Source organism: Bubalus kerabau, chromosome X (assembly GCF_029407905.1).
Source record: "Bubalus kerabau isolate K-KA32 ecotype Philippines breed swamp buffalo chromosome X, PCC_UOA_SB_1v2, whole genome shotgun sequence".
NCBI lineage: Eukaryota > Metazoa > Chordata > Mammalia > Artiodactyla > Bovidae > Bubalus > Bubalus kerabau.
The window spans coordinates 113,968,230-113,982,799 of NC_073647.1; the positions used below are offsets into that span (position 1 = coordinate 113,968,230).

A 14,570-nucleotide genomic window follows, 5' to 3' on the forward strand; every position below is an offset into this window, starting at 1 on the left:
ACCATCCGCAGTGATTTTGGAGCCGAAAAAAACAAAGCCTGACACTTTTTCCACTGTTTCCCCATCTATTTCCCATGAAGTGATAGGACCAGATGCCAAGATCTTTGTTTTCTGAATGTTGAGTTTTAAGCCAACTTTTTCACTCTCCTCTTTCACTTTCATCAAGAGGCTTTTTAGTTCCTCTTCACTTTCTGCTATAAGGGTGGTGTCATCTGCATACTTACATTATCATATGTAAAATAGATAGCCAACTGGAATTTGCTGTATGGCTCAGGAAACTCAAACAGGGTTTCTGTATCAATCTAGAGGGGTGGGTTGAGGAGGGAGATGGAACAGAGGTTCAAAATGGAAATTATATATGTATTCCTACGGTTGATTCATGCTGAGGTTTGACAGAAAACAACAAAATTCTGCAAAGCAATTATACTTCAATAAAATAAAATTAAATTAATTTTATAATAAAAATTTATATAAATATAATTTTATAATAAATATAATTGCAAAGCAATTATACTTCAATAAAATTAAGTATACTTCAAATAAATTAAATTAAAAAGAAAATGATGAACTATGGATGGAGGTTCATGACATTGTACAGGAGACAGGAATCAAGACCATCCCCAAGAAATACAAATACAAAAAAGCAAAACAGCTGTCTGAGGAGGCTTTACAAATAGCTGTGGAAAGAAGGGAAGTGAAAAGCAAAGGAGAAAAGAAAAGATACCCATTTGAATGCAGAGTTCCAAAGAATAGCAAGGAGAGACAAGAAAGCCTTCCTCAGCGATTAATGCAAAGAAATAGAGGGAAACAATAGAATGGGAAAGACTATGGCACCCCACTCCAGTACTCTTGCCTGGAAAATCCCATGGACGGAGGAGCCTGGTAGGCTTCAGTCCATGGGGTTGCTAAGAGTCGGACACGACTGAGTGACTTCACTTTCACTTTTCACTTTCATCCATTGGAGAAGGAAATGGCAACCCACTCCAATATTCTTGCCTAGAGAATCCCAGGGATGGGGGAGCCCGGTGGGCTGCCATCTAAGGGGTTGCACAGAGTCGGACACTACTGAAGCAACTTAGCAGCAGAGATCTCTTCAAGAAAATTAGAGATACCAAAGGAACATTTCATGCAAAGATGGGCTCAATAAAGACAGAAATGGTAGGGACCTAATAGAGGCAGAAGATATTAAGAAGAGGTGGCAAGAATACACAAAAGAACTGTACAAAAAAGATCTTCACAACCCAGATAATCACGATGGTGTGATCACTCACCTAAAGCCAGACATCCCGGAATGTGAAGTCAAGTGGGCCTTAGGAAGCATCAATACGAACAAAGCTAGTGGAGGTGATGGAATTCCAGTTGAGCTATTTCAAATCCTGAAAGATGATGCTGTGAAAGTGCTGCACTCAATATGCCAGCAAATTTGGAAAACTCAGCAGTGGCCACAGGACTGGAAAAGGTCCATTTTCATTCCAATCCCAAAGAAAGGCAATGCCAAAGAATGCTCAAACTACCACACAATTGCACTCAATTCACACGCTAGTAAAGTAATGCTCAAAATTCTCCAAGCCAGGCTTCAGCAATACATCAACCATGAACTTCCAGATGTTCAAGCTGGTTTTAGAAAAGGCAGAGGAACCAGAGATCAAATTGCCAACATCCGCTGGATCATGGAAAAAGCAAGAGAGTTCCAGAAAAACATCTATTTCTGCTTTATTGACTATGCCAAAGCCTCTGACTGTGTGGATCACAATAAACTGTGGGAAATTCTGAAAGAGATGGGAATACCAGACCACCTGACCTGCCTCTTGAGAAACCCATATGCAGGTCAGGAAGCAACAGTTAGAACTGGACATGGAACAACAGACTGGTTCCAAATAGGAAAAGGAGTACATCAAGGCTGTATATTGTCACTCTGCTAATTTAACTTATATGCAGAGTACATCATGAGAAAAGCTGGGCTGGAGGAAGCACAAGCTGGAATCAAGATTGCTGGGAGAAATACCAATAACCTCAGATATGCAGATGACACCACCCTTATGTCAGAAAGTGAAGAAGAACTAAAGAGCCTCTTGATGAAAAGTGAAAGAGGAGAGTGAAAAAGTTGGCTTAAAGCTCAACATTCAGAAAACAAAGACGATGGCATCTGGTCCCATCACTTCATGGGAAATAGACAGGGAAACAGTGAAAACAGGAGCTGACTTTATTTTCCTTGGCTCCAAAATCACTGCGGATGGTGATTGCAGCCATGAAATTAACAGAGCTTGCTCCTTGGAAGGAAAGTTATGACCAACCTAGACAGCATATTAAAAAGTAGAGACATTGCTTTTTCAACAAAGGTCTGTCTAGTCAAGGCTATGGTTTTTCCAGTGGTCATGTATGGATGTGAGAGTTGGACTGTGAAGAAAGCTGAGTGCCGAAGAATTGATGCTTTTAAACTGTGGTGTTGGAGAAGACTCTTGAGAGTCCCTTGGACTGCAGGGAGATCCAACCAGTCCATCCTAAAGGAGATCAGTCCTGGGTGTTCATTGGTAGGACTGATGTTGAAGCTGAAACTCCAATACTTTGGCCACCTCATGCCAAGAGCTGACTCATTTGAAAAGACCCTGATGCTGGTAACGATCGAGGGCAGGAGGAGAAGGGGACAACAGAGGATGAGATGGTAAGATGGCATCACCGACTAAATGCACATGGGTTTGGGTGGACTCCGGGAGTTGGTGAAGGACAGGGAGGCCTGTCATGCCACGGTTCATGGGGTCACAAAGAGTCAGATACGATGAGCGACTGAACTGAACTGAACCAATTAAAAGTAAAAAAAAAAAAAAAAAAAAGAATTGTTAAATACCTATGTTGTACACTTGAAACTAACATTCTATTGTATGCCAATTATAATTCAATAAAAGTTAAATATATTAAATTTTTAAAGTCTTATTTTAAGAAATACTCAATACTGTATATAGAGTCTTCTGAAAGCAGACTATGATATGCGGTAAAATATACAAGATTAATCACAAGGATTGATAAAACAAAGTCTGATTTAATAACAGAAAGGAATTTCTTTTTTTCCCAATGAATTTTTCCTTCATTCCTTTCCATATGCCCTCGCCAGGGAAGTAGTTTTACATCTGGCTAGGTTTCTCCATTTTCAAGGTAGCCAAACTACTAAGGTTATAATTGCAAAGACATTAATATTTTAACAATGCTCCAAAGACCTATTGCTTTCTAAGTACATAAACAATGACATAGCCTTGGGAAAGTGAATCTTCAAAGGAAAAAAAAATAGAAAAACAAGTTTTACTTAATCAACCTTCTGGTAAGTGAGGCAAAAATAACAAATATGACATCCCTTTTGTTCTATTAGTATGTCATGGCATCTGATAACAGTTCTTATTTATATTATTGATAATTAACAATAAAGTAATAATCATAAACTCCAAGGAGCACAGGAACATAAGGTGACTTTAAGGGAGAAAAAAATGTTGCATTTCCTTAGAAACACCAAATGCTATATTTGGTATTAATTTATTCCAATATGAATCAAGAGGAAAAATATCTGTCTAGCAGTACACAATCTAAAATTGGAACTATCCTGGAATGAACTTTTACTCTATTCACTGAGTCATTGCCTGAGGAATTTCCACTTAAGCTCTCTGTTTTGGCTAATTCCCCACAAACAGATAGGTAACCAGCTTCCTTCTTCCACATCCAGCATAATGTTGTTTCATACCACAGTTATCCCTCCATTGTATCAGGTAAACAAGAAAGGGAAATATAGCCTGCTAAAGATTAACAATTTGGGGGCTTCATTCCAAAGGGAGAGTGCCTAGAGCTGAAATGTCTTTTTTTTGCTACCATTTGTAATTGTTTTTCATCTTGGAAACACAGTGCTGCTTGCCACTAAAGAGAGTCATGTTTTGCTATGGTGGACTTTGTTCCCCTTTCCAACTGTGTTAAGAAATTTCACTTATCTTAGTACTATTATCTATAGTTTTCGATTTGAAAATGACATTTATTTTATATGATTTCCAGAAGATCACTTTCATATATAATACTACATTCAGGATTCCAGTATAGAATAAATAAAAATAAAGCATAATTTAAAATGTATTTGCCAAAGGATTCTGCTATAATTATTTAAGTACCACTCAAAATTTTGCTTAAATTTTAATTTAGGATAGTTTAATCTAATTGCTGTATCCCAAATTAAAGTTTAGATTCTTACAATTTTTTGAAGTACCTTTGATAATTTGTGTACTGAATTTTTTCTTATCACAATTTTTACTCCATACTCTAAGAATGACAGCTGCTATTTAAATCTTTATCATTCTAAACTATAACCATTTAGAACTTGACTATATATTATTTTTCATTGCTTGAGTTTTCTTTACTTATATAATAATGTTTGTGAGCATAAGAACAGATTGTCAAATATGTGCTCAAAAATGTTTGTTTGAATGAACTGTTAAAGAACCCACCTGCCAATGCAAGAGATGTAAGAGACACAAGTTCAATCCATGGGTTAGGAAGATCCCTTGGAGGACAACATGGCAACCCACTCCAGTATTCTTGCCTGGAGAATCCCATGGATAGAGGAGCCTGGCAGGCTACAGTCCATAGGTTCACAAAGTCAGACACGACTGAAGCAACTTAGCATGCATGCAAGCTTTTGTTTTAAACTTTATAGTGTCTCACACAGAGTAAGCACTCAGTAATTATCCATTTCTTAAAAAGCTGATAACAGTAAGAGATCTTCCTAAGGGATTCACACTTTCTTAGTGCTCTTAAAATCACTGTCTTGCTTTGTTTAAAATAGTGAATGGTTTTCTGTAGGCCAAGTGTTTTTTCAGGTCCTTGCTTCTTGGAAGAAAAGCTATGACAAAGATGAAAGTGTTAGTCACTCAGTTGTTCCCAACTCTTTGTGACCCCATGGTCTGTCCATAGAATTCTTCAGGCAAGAATACTGGAGTGGATTGCCGTTCCCTTCTCCAGGGGATCTTCCCGACCCAAACTCCCTGGGTTGGGAAGATCCCCTGGAGAAGGAAAAGGCTACCCACTCCAGTATTCTGGCCTGGAGAATTTCATGGACTGTATAGTCCATGGAGTCACAAAGAGTTGGACATACACCAAAACCTTTGAATGTGTGGATCACAACAAACTGTGGAAAATTCTTCAAGAGATGGGAATACCAGACCACCTGACTACCTCCTTGAGAAATCTGCATGCAGGTCAAGAAACAATTAAAGCTGGATATGAAACAACAGACTGGTTCCAAATTGGGAAAGGAGTACATCAAAGCTGTATATTGTCACCCTGTTTATTTAACTTATGTGCAGAGTACATCATGTGAAATGCCAGGCTAGATGAAATACAAACTGGAATCAGGATTTCCAGGAGAAATATCAATAACCTCAGATATGCAGATGACACCACCCTTATGGCAGAGAGTGAATAGGAACTAAAGAGACACTTGATGAAAGGGAAAGAGGAGAGTGAAAAAGCTGGCTTAAAACTCAACATTCCAAAAACTAAGATCATGGCATTCAGTACCATCATTTCATGGCAAATAGATGGAGGAAACAATGGAAACAGTGACAGACTTTATTTTCTTGGGCTTCAAAATCACTGCAGATGGTGACTGCAGCCATGAAATTAAGATGCTTGCTCCTTGGAAGAAAAGCTATGACTAACCTAGACAGCATATTAAAAAGCAGAGACATTACTTTGCCAACAAAGGTCCATCTACTCAAAGCTATGGTTTTTCCAGTAGTCATGTATGGATGTGAGTGTTTGAATATTAAGTAAGCTGAGTGCCAAAGAATTGATGCTTTTGAACTGTGGTGTTGGTGAAGACTCTTGAGAGTCCCTTGGACTGCAAGGAGATCAAGCCAATCAATTGAAAAGGAAATCAGCCCTGAATGTTCATTGGAAGGACTGATGCTGAAGCTGAAGCTCCAATACTTTGCCCACCTGATGTGGAGACCTGACTCCTTAGAAAAGACCCGGATACTGGGAAAGACTGAAGGCAGGAGGAGAAGGGGACGACAGAGGATGAGATAGTTGAACGGGATCACCAACTTGATGGACATGAATTTGAGCAAGCTCCAGGACTTGGTGGTGGACAGGGAAACCTGGCATGCTGCAGTCCACGGGGTCACAAAGAGTCAGACACGACTGAGAGACTGAACTGAACTGACTGAAATGTTAGCAGAAAATCAGAATGAGATGAAGTGTTCTGTTGATGACAGAACATCAGATGACAAAATTCACCATCAAACAAAATATAATTGCTATGTAATTATTTATGCTACTTTTTTGTTCTCTCACTTTTTCTTTGGACTCCATTCCATTTGAGTTATCACCATTATTGGTAAAGGTAACCAAAAAAAAAAAAAAAAAAGGGAAGATATGCTAGGATATATAAATAAGAGAGGATGTGATCCCTGTGACTTAGTTCCTACACCACATTGTTAGTCACAGAGGGAATCATGAATAAGGAGCCCCAAGGATCACATGGAAGTTAGTTTTGGACAATTCTGGTCCTATCTGTTCTACTATGAGAAAAATATAGGTAAAATTCAATCTAGCAGAGTTTATATTGAGGAACTATTGAAAGTAATGACTACACAGCATCTCTCAATTCTGGAGAATTGATTTATTATATTACTAAGTACTACATAAAACATCTGTTGAATATCCATTGTAGGGAAGAGTATTGTAAGAAAAAATTGTCAGACAAGGTAATATAGCACATTTTGATGCAGAGTATTGTGGGAGGGCATTGTATGAGGTTGAAGATGACTGCAGATATTAATACTCAAAGGCCAACCCGAGTACAGACATTGAATGCAAATCTGAGACTATATGAAGGAGCCAAGAGATATGAAATGGCCCCTGTCTAATGGTGTGTATAACCCACAATATGTATAGTTTATTCAGGGTTTAACTGATTCTTCACTTCTCAATAAATTAAACTTGCCCTAAATTAATTTTGTTTCAGCATATATTCCTGAAAACAGTCAACACCCAACATTTTATGTTAATGAAATGTAAGTTTTAGTTTTCAAAAAAATCCTTAAAGCATCATTTCTGATCGTCTGTTCTCTCATAGATGTCTCATATATTCAGTGAGTCACCAAGTTATATGTTTCTCCAATTTAGAAACATCTCCAATCTGTCCTTTTCTGCCACAACTCCAGTCCAAGCCTTCATCACAGAACCCTGAAATTGTTAGAGTCCTAAACGATTTTCCTATTTCCCCTAACCAAATTCACATTGTACATGTCTACTATATTAAACTTTCTATATATTCATCATTTAACTTCTCTTCTTAAACATTAATATTTTCACTGACTCTTAAACATGTCCAGAATAAAGTCCTATCCAGTGTGACTGGTTTTCATAGTTCTTCAGAGATTGGTTCCATATTTGCAGTCTAATCCTAAGACCTAGCACTTATCAAACATGCATCCTGCATTTGAGCTAGTTGTCTTTCCAAGTGTTTTGTGGCCAATTGCATTTCAAATTCTTTTCTTGTGCTTTTTTTTCCTGACTGGAATTTATCTATATTCTTATCTATGTAATTAAATCTAACCATACATTAAAGCATAGCTATTGCTCCTCCTTTCCTCCAAGCCATTAATGTCTGAAAACACACTTGCTGATATTGTTTTGATGTGAAATATTTAATGTAAATTTGCATTTCCTCTCCAAAATTAAGAAGTAGCTCACATTTTATTCCTCTTATCTGAATCTCTAATACTCTTCTATCTTGTATTTTGTATATAGGCAGTAGATTAGCATGAAATATACAATAAGCTTATAATGTTACCAAATCAACTTAAATTTGAAAAATATAAAAAATTCATTTGTAATAAGTGTTTTGCTTTTAATATATAGTTGTGTTCTGACAAAGTGCTTGATAACCTGTTCTCTAAATATTCATATTTCACTTTATAAAAAAATTGTTAAACAAATCTTTAGTTCAGAACCAATAAATTACATAAATTTCAGCTCAGTCTTATATTTCAATCATCACTGTTATCAATAGTTTGAGTGAGCTGCAACCAAATTAGGTTTTATTACCAAATCATCAAGTGGATCTGTTTGATGTCAGTAATTATGAAGGGATTATGGATATTCACAAACAGGGAATTAATCAATGTTTTATCTGGAATCAAGGAATAGTCATAAATACCCTTCTTTTATTTTTCCTGGATAGGAATATGAAGTATTTGATCCAGAGAAAAATGATCCTTATATTCTATCAAGTTTCACTTCTATTACTCAAGGCTTTCAATTATGTAATACTATAGTGAGATCAAGGTAAAAATATCAAGATAAAAGTATTTCAACTCATGGTGAACACCCTGGGGATGCAAAGCTTTCTATAAAGTATTTCGTTATTAGGATTTCAATTGGCAAAATTTTAATAGATCAAAGACTGAAAAAGCACAAAAAGCAAATGAGATAATATTAAATCATACCCCACTGTTCTCTTCTGAATGGCAAATTTATGCCAACACTAACAAAAATATAACCATTATGCTTGTAGTGATACTTCTGACTGTAGTTTCATGCTATTTTCACCGTCAGTTTGGAAAAAAGGTATTGAGTGAGAAATCTTTTCAACAAATTGACTGAAAGAAACCATGTGGGCCCATAAATACAAGATTTTTATCTTCAAGAAAAATAGAGCCTGTCCTTTGACAATGCAACAGAATATAACAAAAGCATATTTTAAGATCATTTTTTAATGAGGGATAAAAGAAACAAAATGACAGGATTTTAAAATATCTTTATGATTATATATATTAACAGATGCTTAAGACCTTCCTCTTGGACTTAAGTGATGACAACACATTTCTAAAATGGGCTTAAATTTTTTGAAAGTGCTGAGGGAGAACTGTTAAATGGTTAGAAACAATTACACTCTGACCATTTCTTTGGATTACAAATTGATGCATACTTTTTGCTTTTTCACTGAATGAGTACAACCAATTTAAAAATTAGCACAGATGCATTTCAAGATAGCAAATTATAAAGTGCACTGCCAAAGTGCTACAATAATTATCGACAAACGTACATACAAACAGTACTGGATTAGAATGCTTCAGAGCAATAGTGTTTGCTAGCAGAATTACACAGTAAAAAAAAAAAAAATAGAAAAATAAAAAACTACATGTCTCACTAAAACCTTACATAAAATATGCGCATTATTATTTGATTCATATACAAACACTCTGACCTCTAATTCCAGAAAATAATTTCTTAATTCAGACTTGCAGTAAATATTGGGACTGAAAAATGGGCCATGTCCTGAATGGTTGAGAGATGGTGACCATGAAAAAAACTTACCTAATTCAAAAAAACAGAGATCATGGCAAGGAATGTAATGCACATGTGAGAGAATAGAGAGGGAGCAGAGCTGGCAGAAGATAACAGACATCAATTATGGTGGAACAGAACAAGTGGTTACAAACAAAAGTTACCATGAAACTCTGAAGAGTAGAATGAAAGTTGATGTGCATACATACATACACACACATACACACACACACACATACACACACACAGACATGAGTTAGGTAAATATTAATATGACTTATAGTTGCAACTTTGCCACAATTATCTCAAAATATTGTGAGGATCAAATATAACAGTTGTGAAAGTGCTACATAAACTGTAAAATTCTATGCTCAGGTAAGACAGATAATATTTACTCAAAATGCAAAGTAAATCTCTCATTCCAACTCTGGAAGAAGGCAAACAATGAACTCTCTGGAGCACAGAGGGAAGAAAATCTTACACTGGTCCATTTACAGATTTTCTTGGAACCACAGGCTTTCTCATCACTCTACAAGACAGCTTTGAAGGCAGAGCAAAGACACTGTCCTGGTCTAATGAACAGGTTGGCAAAGTCACAGAATTGTGTTGTAAAAATTCCTTAATCTGTGGGAGACAGAGATTCCCTTTTCTGTTTGTTAACCTGCATCAAACATCATTGCCTGAACAAGCATGATGTTAAATTATGCTAATTGTTTCTCTTTGAAGAAGGGAATGAGAGGGCAGAAAAGGTCATAAAATTTCACTAAAGCATGCCAAAGTACAAAACATTTTCCCTCCAAACCTAACTAATAGGATAGAAAAGGAAGTCTACAATGCATCAGGTATGTGTAAATTACAATGAAGTCATGACACCTAGGGAAATAAGGGTTAGTAAGAGAAAATGACTTATTTAAGGCCACTTTTTCAACACCACAAAGTCAATATTTCTGACTCTGAGTCATATCAAACACTTGGCACTTTCGCCAATACAGCCTTCCATAAAAAAAAAAAAAAAAAAAAAAAGAGGCTAGAAAGAAAAAAATGTAAAAAGAGCTAACCCAGACTTTCAGCTTTCTTTTTAAAGCACTACCACTAGATTTTAGAGATATTTTGGCACTGCAAAAATTTTCCACTAAAATTTTAAAGTTAAACACCAGTTCTATGCATTCAGATCATTAACTCTCAGTGCACTTTTCCTTACATTAGCAGCATATGCAGTTGTTAATCATTGTAAAAGGTCCTAAAATTTTCAAGAAAGAGCACAAAGTCAAGAAAATAGAGCTAAAATGACCACATGAACAATCTATTCAAACCACCTCATCTTATAAATAAGGAAATTAAGGCTCAGATAGGATAAGTGACTTGTTCAAGGTCACACAACCCGCAAGTTCCAGACCCAAGATCAGGATTTAAATCTCCAAACTTGCAGCCCAGGGCTCTGTTCTCCTTCAGACCTATAAGAAATGACTGTATTTAAGCATTCAGTCCAGAATATTCTCAAAATTGAGTGTCATCAATAAAAGTAAGCCATGTGGCAGGAATGAACAGAATTTAGTTCATACCAAAAATGAGCTGCCAGTCACTGTGATAAGATCTGTTTCTTTCTGAGACCCATGGTTTCCTGCTGGATTGGAGAATCCAAACTGGGTTTCTTCCTCCTGTGCAAAGAAGTCCGAGTCAGGATGTACATTCCATTCCGTTTTGGTTGGTGGCAGTAGTTCTGAGACACTGTTTTCACAAAGGGTGCTTGAAGGAGTCAGAGCATCTGTGTCTACTGTTAGCTTACTGCTAGGGATCAAAGCTTGGGGCTCTTGACTCGAGTTTTTCAAAGCCAAAGAGCTCAGAGATGCCAACGGCCCCGCACTTAGACTTGAGACATCATCCATATCTAAGGGACCCTGCTGAAAACCTGCTGCTGTCGTTCCAAAGAAGAGTGAGGTATCCAAACTTTGAGGAAGGTCACTGGTGGCCATCAAGGCCTGAGGGTCCACTGCCTGCCCTAAGGAATTATTATTATTAGCAGGGAGGTTTCCTGCCAGAGTTGAGTTCACAGAAGCCACATCAATAGTCAAGATCCCAGAGTTCACCAATGCCGTGTCCAGTACTGCAGCAGAACTATTACCAGGCGCATCAGAGAAGAGAGACACAAGCTCTGCATCACTGAGGTCACTCTGCCCCTGGCTGGTAAGTTCACTGCTGGGTGTAAGAGAATTTGCAGCTTCCAGCTGAGCTAAGAGATCCTGGCGCAGGTTGTGCCTTTTGGCCATGTGGGTCTTCATGCTGTGCTTGGATGTGAAGAGTTTATTACAAGTGGCGACTGGGCATCGGCTTTTCCAAGTGTCCACATCCTGCAAGTGTTTCTTGGAGTGAATGTAGAGACTACTGCGAGCAGAGAACCTGGCACAGCAACCTTCCACCGGGCACACAAAAGGCTTCGTGCCCAGGTGGGTTATGCTGTGGCCTTTCAGATGTTCAGCCCTTGTGAAAGATTTCCCACACCCTTCCACCGGGCACATGAACCTCCGGTCATCGTCGTGCTTCCGTTTGTGCCTTAGGAGTTTGGACATGCTAGTGAAGTTCCAGCCACAGCCCTCAAAGTCACAAAGGAACGGTCTCTCACCAGTGTGGCTCCGAAGGTGAATTTTCAGCCTACAAGCCTTGTCATACTGTTTACTGCAGCCAGGAAAGGAACAGGAAAAGAGTTCCTGTTCCCTGAAGTGGGCGCGGTTATGGGAAAACAGGGCACTCACTGTGATAAATGTCTTCTTGCAGCCGGAAAACGCACACTGGTAGGGCCTCTCAGGCTCGAAGTGGCTGCGCTGGTGGGCGCTGAGTTTGGCCTGCGTGGGGAAGGTCTCCTCACACACCTCACATTTGAATGAGTTCTCCTGCTCGTGGCCCTTCATGTGTGCTTTGAGGTTATACACGGTGGTGAAGCTCTTGCCACAGCCCTCTGCTGGGCAGCCGAAGGGCCTCAGTTTGTCGTGTGACTGCAGATGCCTCTTGAGCTTGTAGGAGGTGGTGAAGGTCCACCCACAACCACCCAGGGGGCACTTGAAGGGCCGCTGGCCCTGGCTGCTGCTGTGTGTCAGCAGGTGCACCTTCAGCTGGTGCTTCTTTGCAAAGGTTTGTCCGCACTGCACCTCAGGACACAGGTACAGCAACACGCCCTGGCCTGGGCCTGGCGGCCCGCGGGGGCTCTCAACAGCCGCCGGGGCCTCCTCCTCCTCCTTGGGCGCTGGGGCAGGCGCAGGTTCTGCCCGCTCCGCCTGCAGGAGGTCGGGCGGCAGCTCGGGACAATCTCCAGACTCCGCGGCGTGTGGGATCCCAGCTTGCGGGGCGACCAGACCCCCGGGCTGCGGGGCAGGGGCGACCCCAGGCGCCCAGGCGAGCGGTGGGGGCGTGGCCAGAGTGAGGATGCCATTCTCCAAGCTCAACAGTAGGTTTTGGTTGTGAATGGTGACAGTGCCTGCGAAGGCCGTGGCAGGGCCCAGGCCTGGAGCGGGGATCGGGGCCAAGGCCGGGACTGGGGCGGGGATAGCCGACAGGCAGCTGGGGCCCAGCGCAGGGCGGCCCTCGGGGTTCGCGCCGCTTTCGCCCCCCAGGAGCCTTGGGCCCAGCCCGGCTTCCTCCCTCCACACGGGCCCTGTGGCCTGGCCAGCGCCCGCGGTTTCTACGTCTCCACCCACCGGGTCCAGCAGCACCAGGAAGAAGTCATCGCCGCCGCTCCCGCCGCCGCTGCCACAGCCGCTAGCGTGATCGGGCCTCAGCGCCAACGGGCTCGGGCCTGGGCCTGGGCACGAAGAAGCCGCGCTGGCCTCCTCACGCCGCCGCCCGGGCCCGCCATCTTGAGGGCCACGGAGCAGCAGGAGGCGGCGCGCCGGGGCCTGACTGGCCCGCAGGTTAGCACCTCCGCGGATCCGGCCGCCGCCCTCGGGGCTGCCAGCCCCGCCGGTTTGTCGCATCCCGCGAGCCGGGAGCAGCCTCGGGATTTCCATCTCTTCGTCTGTGGAGCTCCTCTGGAACCAGAGCCGCGGAGGAGGTGCGACCCCGCCCCCTGCCGCGGGCCCGAACACGTTCCTGAAAGGGAAAAAAAAATGCACTGCGCAGAAACAGGCCCTATCAGATATTAAAACGTGTTGAACGCCACCGTGATTTAAATATTCTTGTACAGGTCTCTAGAACAGAATAAAACGCCCAGGCGCAGAGCCTCGTATACATAAACAAGTTCCCCTGTTAATATTAGTAGGAAATCAAGGAGGTTTTCAGAGATACAAGGGAAATGGCAGTTCACTTCAGTATAAAGTGCTGGAATGAATACCTTAGGTATCTATCTACTAAATGACAACATAAACTGGAACCTCATGGTATGTACCAAAATAAACATATACACCCCAGTCCCTCCCAGTGCTAAGCATGGTAGTTAGCACTTACCATGTGTTAAACACTGTGTATTGGATGGATGGTTGGCTGGATTGATAGGTGACAGAAAATTCCTGAGAGAATACACTATGGAAAAGGATGTCTTTTAAAAAATTTTCCTGGAAACTTCCATATTCAGAACTGTCTTGAGCAATGTCCTCAGGAAAATTTGTCCCATAGTTAAATTTTTCGTCCTGCTGTTGCAGAGACTATAATGAGTAATAGGTGGGGTCAAAGCAGATTAGCACTGTTGAGCCTAGAAATGCAAGGCCTGGAGGATGAAGTAGTTTATATTGAAATCTGGAAGACCCAACCTCCTCCTGGGTTCTCCCTATAAGGTGCACAACCTAAACCAACTCTTCGCTCTTCCAGCTTTGGGTACACCATGGTAAATTTCATGTCCAATCTCACAGCATGATGAGTGCATTCCTCAGCTTACTCTAGATTCTCCAGTACGTGGAGGTCTCTGAACAGCAATACTGGTGAAATGTGATAAGGTTAAACCCTAAGTTACTGTAGTGGACTGTCCTGAGAAAAAGGCACAGATGCCTTTTGCCTGCCCAGTAGCCTGGTGTGCCTGCTTGCAATTAAGTATGGTGGCCTAGTCTCACTGTAATGGATTTGGCCTGTGATGCCTAATGATCTTATTAATGTTGAAGATTATCCTCCAATTTGTCAGAGTTGGGAACTGATATAAATATAGGGTGAATTATCTGGCAAGAGAAAGGTTTCAAGTGCTGACTATATTATGGGATACCTATAGTTTAAATGGGCTTCCCTGGTGGTTCAGTGGTAAAGAATATGCCAGCCAATGCAGAAGACGT

The 14,570-nt window shown here is 40.8% G+C and overlaps 1 protein-coding gene across 1 annotated transcript; it reads right to left on the reverse strand.

Annotated features, from left to right (window-relative positions):
* Positions 1 to 6,261: 6,261 nt before the first annotated feature.
* LOC129639865 (zinc finger X-linked protein ZXDB-like) lies at positions 6,262 to 13,399 on the reverse strand. The gene has a single exon (XM_055565136.1). The coding sequence runs from the start codon at positions 13,320 to 13,322 to the stop codon at positions 10,881 to 10,883; it is 2,442 nt and encodes an 813-aa protein (XP_055421111.1). The 5' UTR covers positions 13,323 to 13,399; the 3' UTR covers positions 6,262 to 10,880.
* Between the last annotated feature and the right edge of the window lie 1,171 nt (positions 13,400 to 14,570).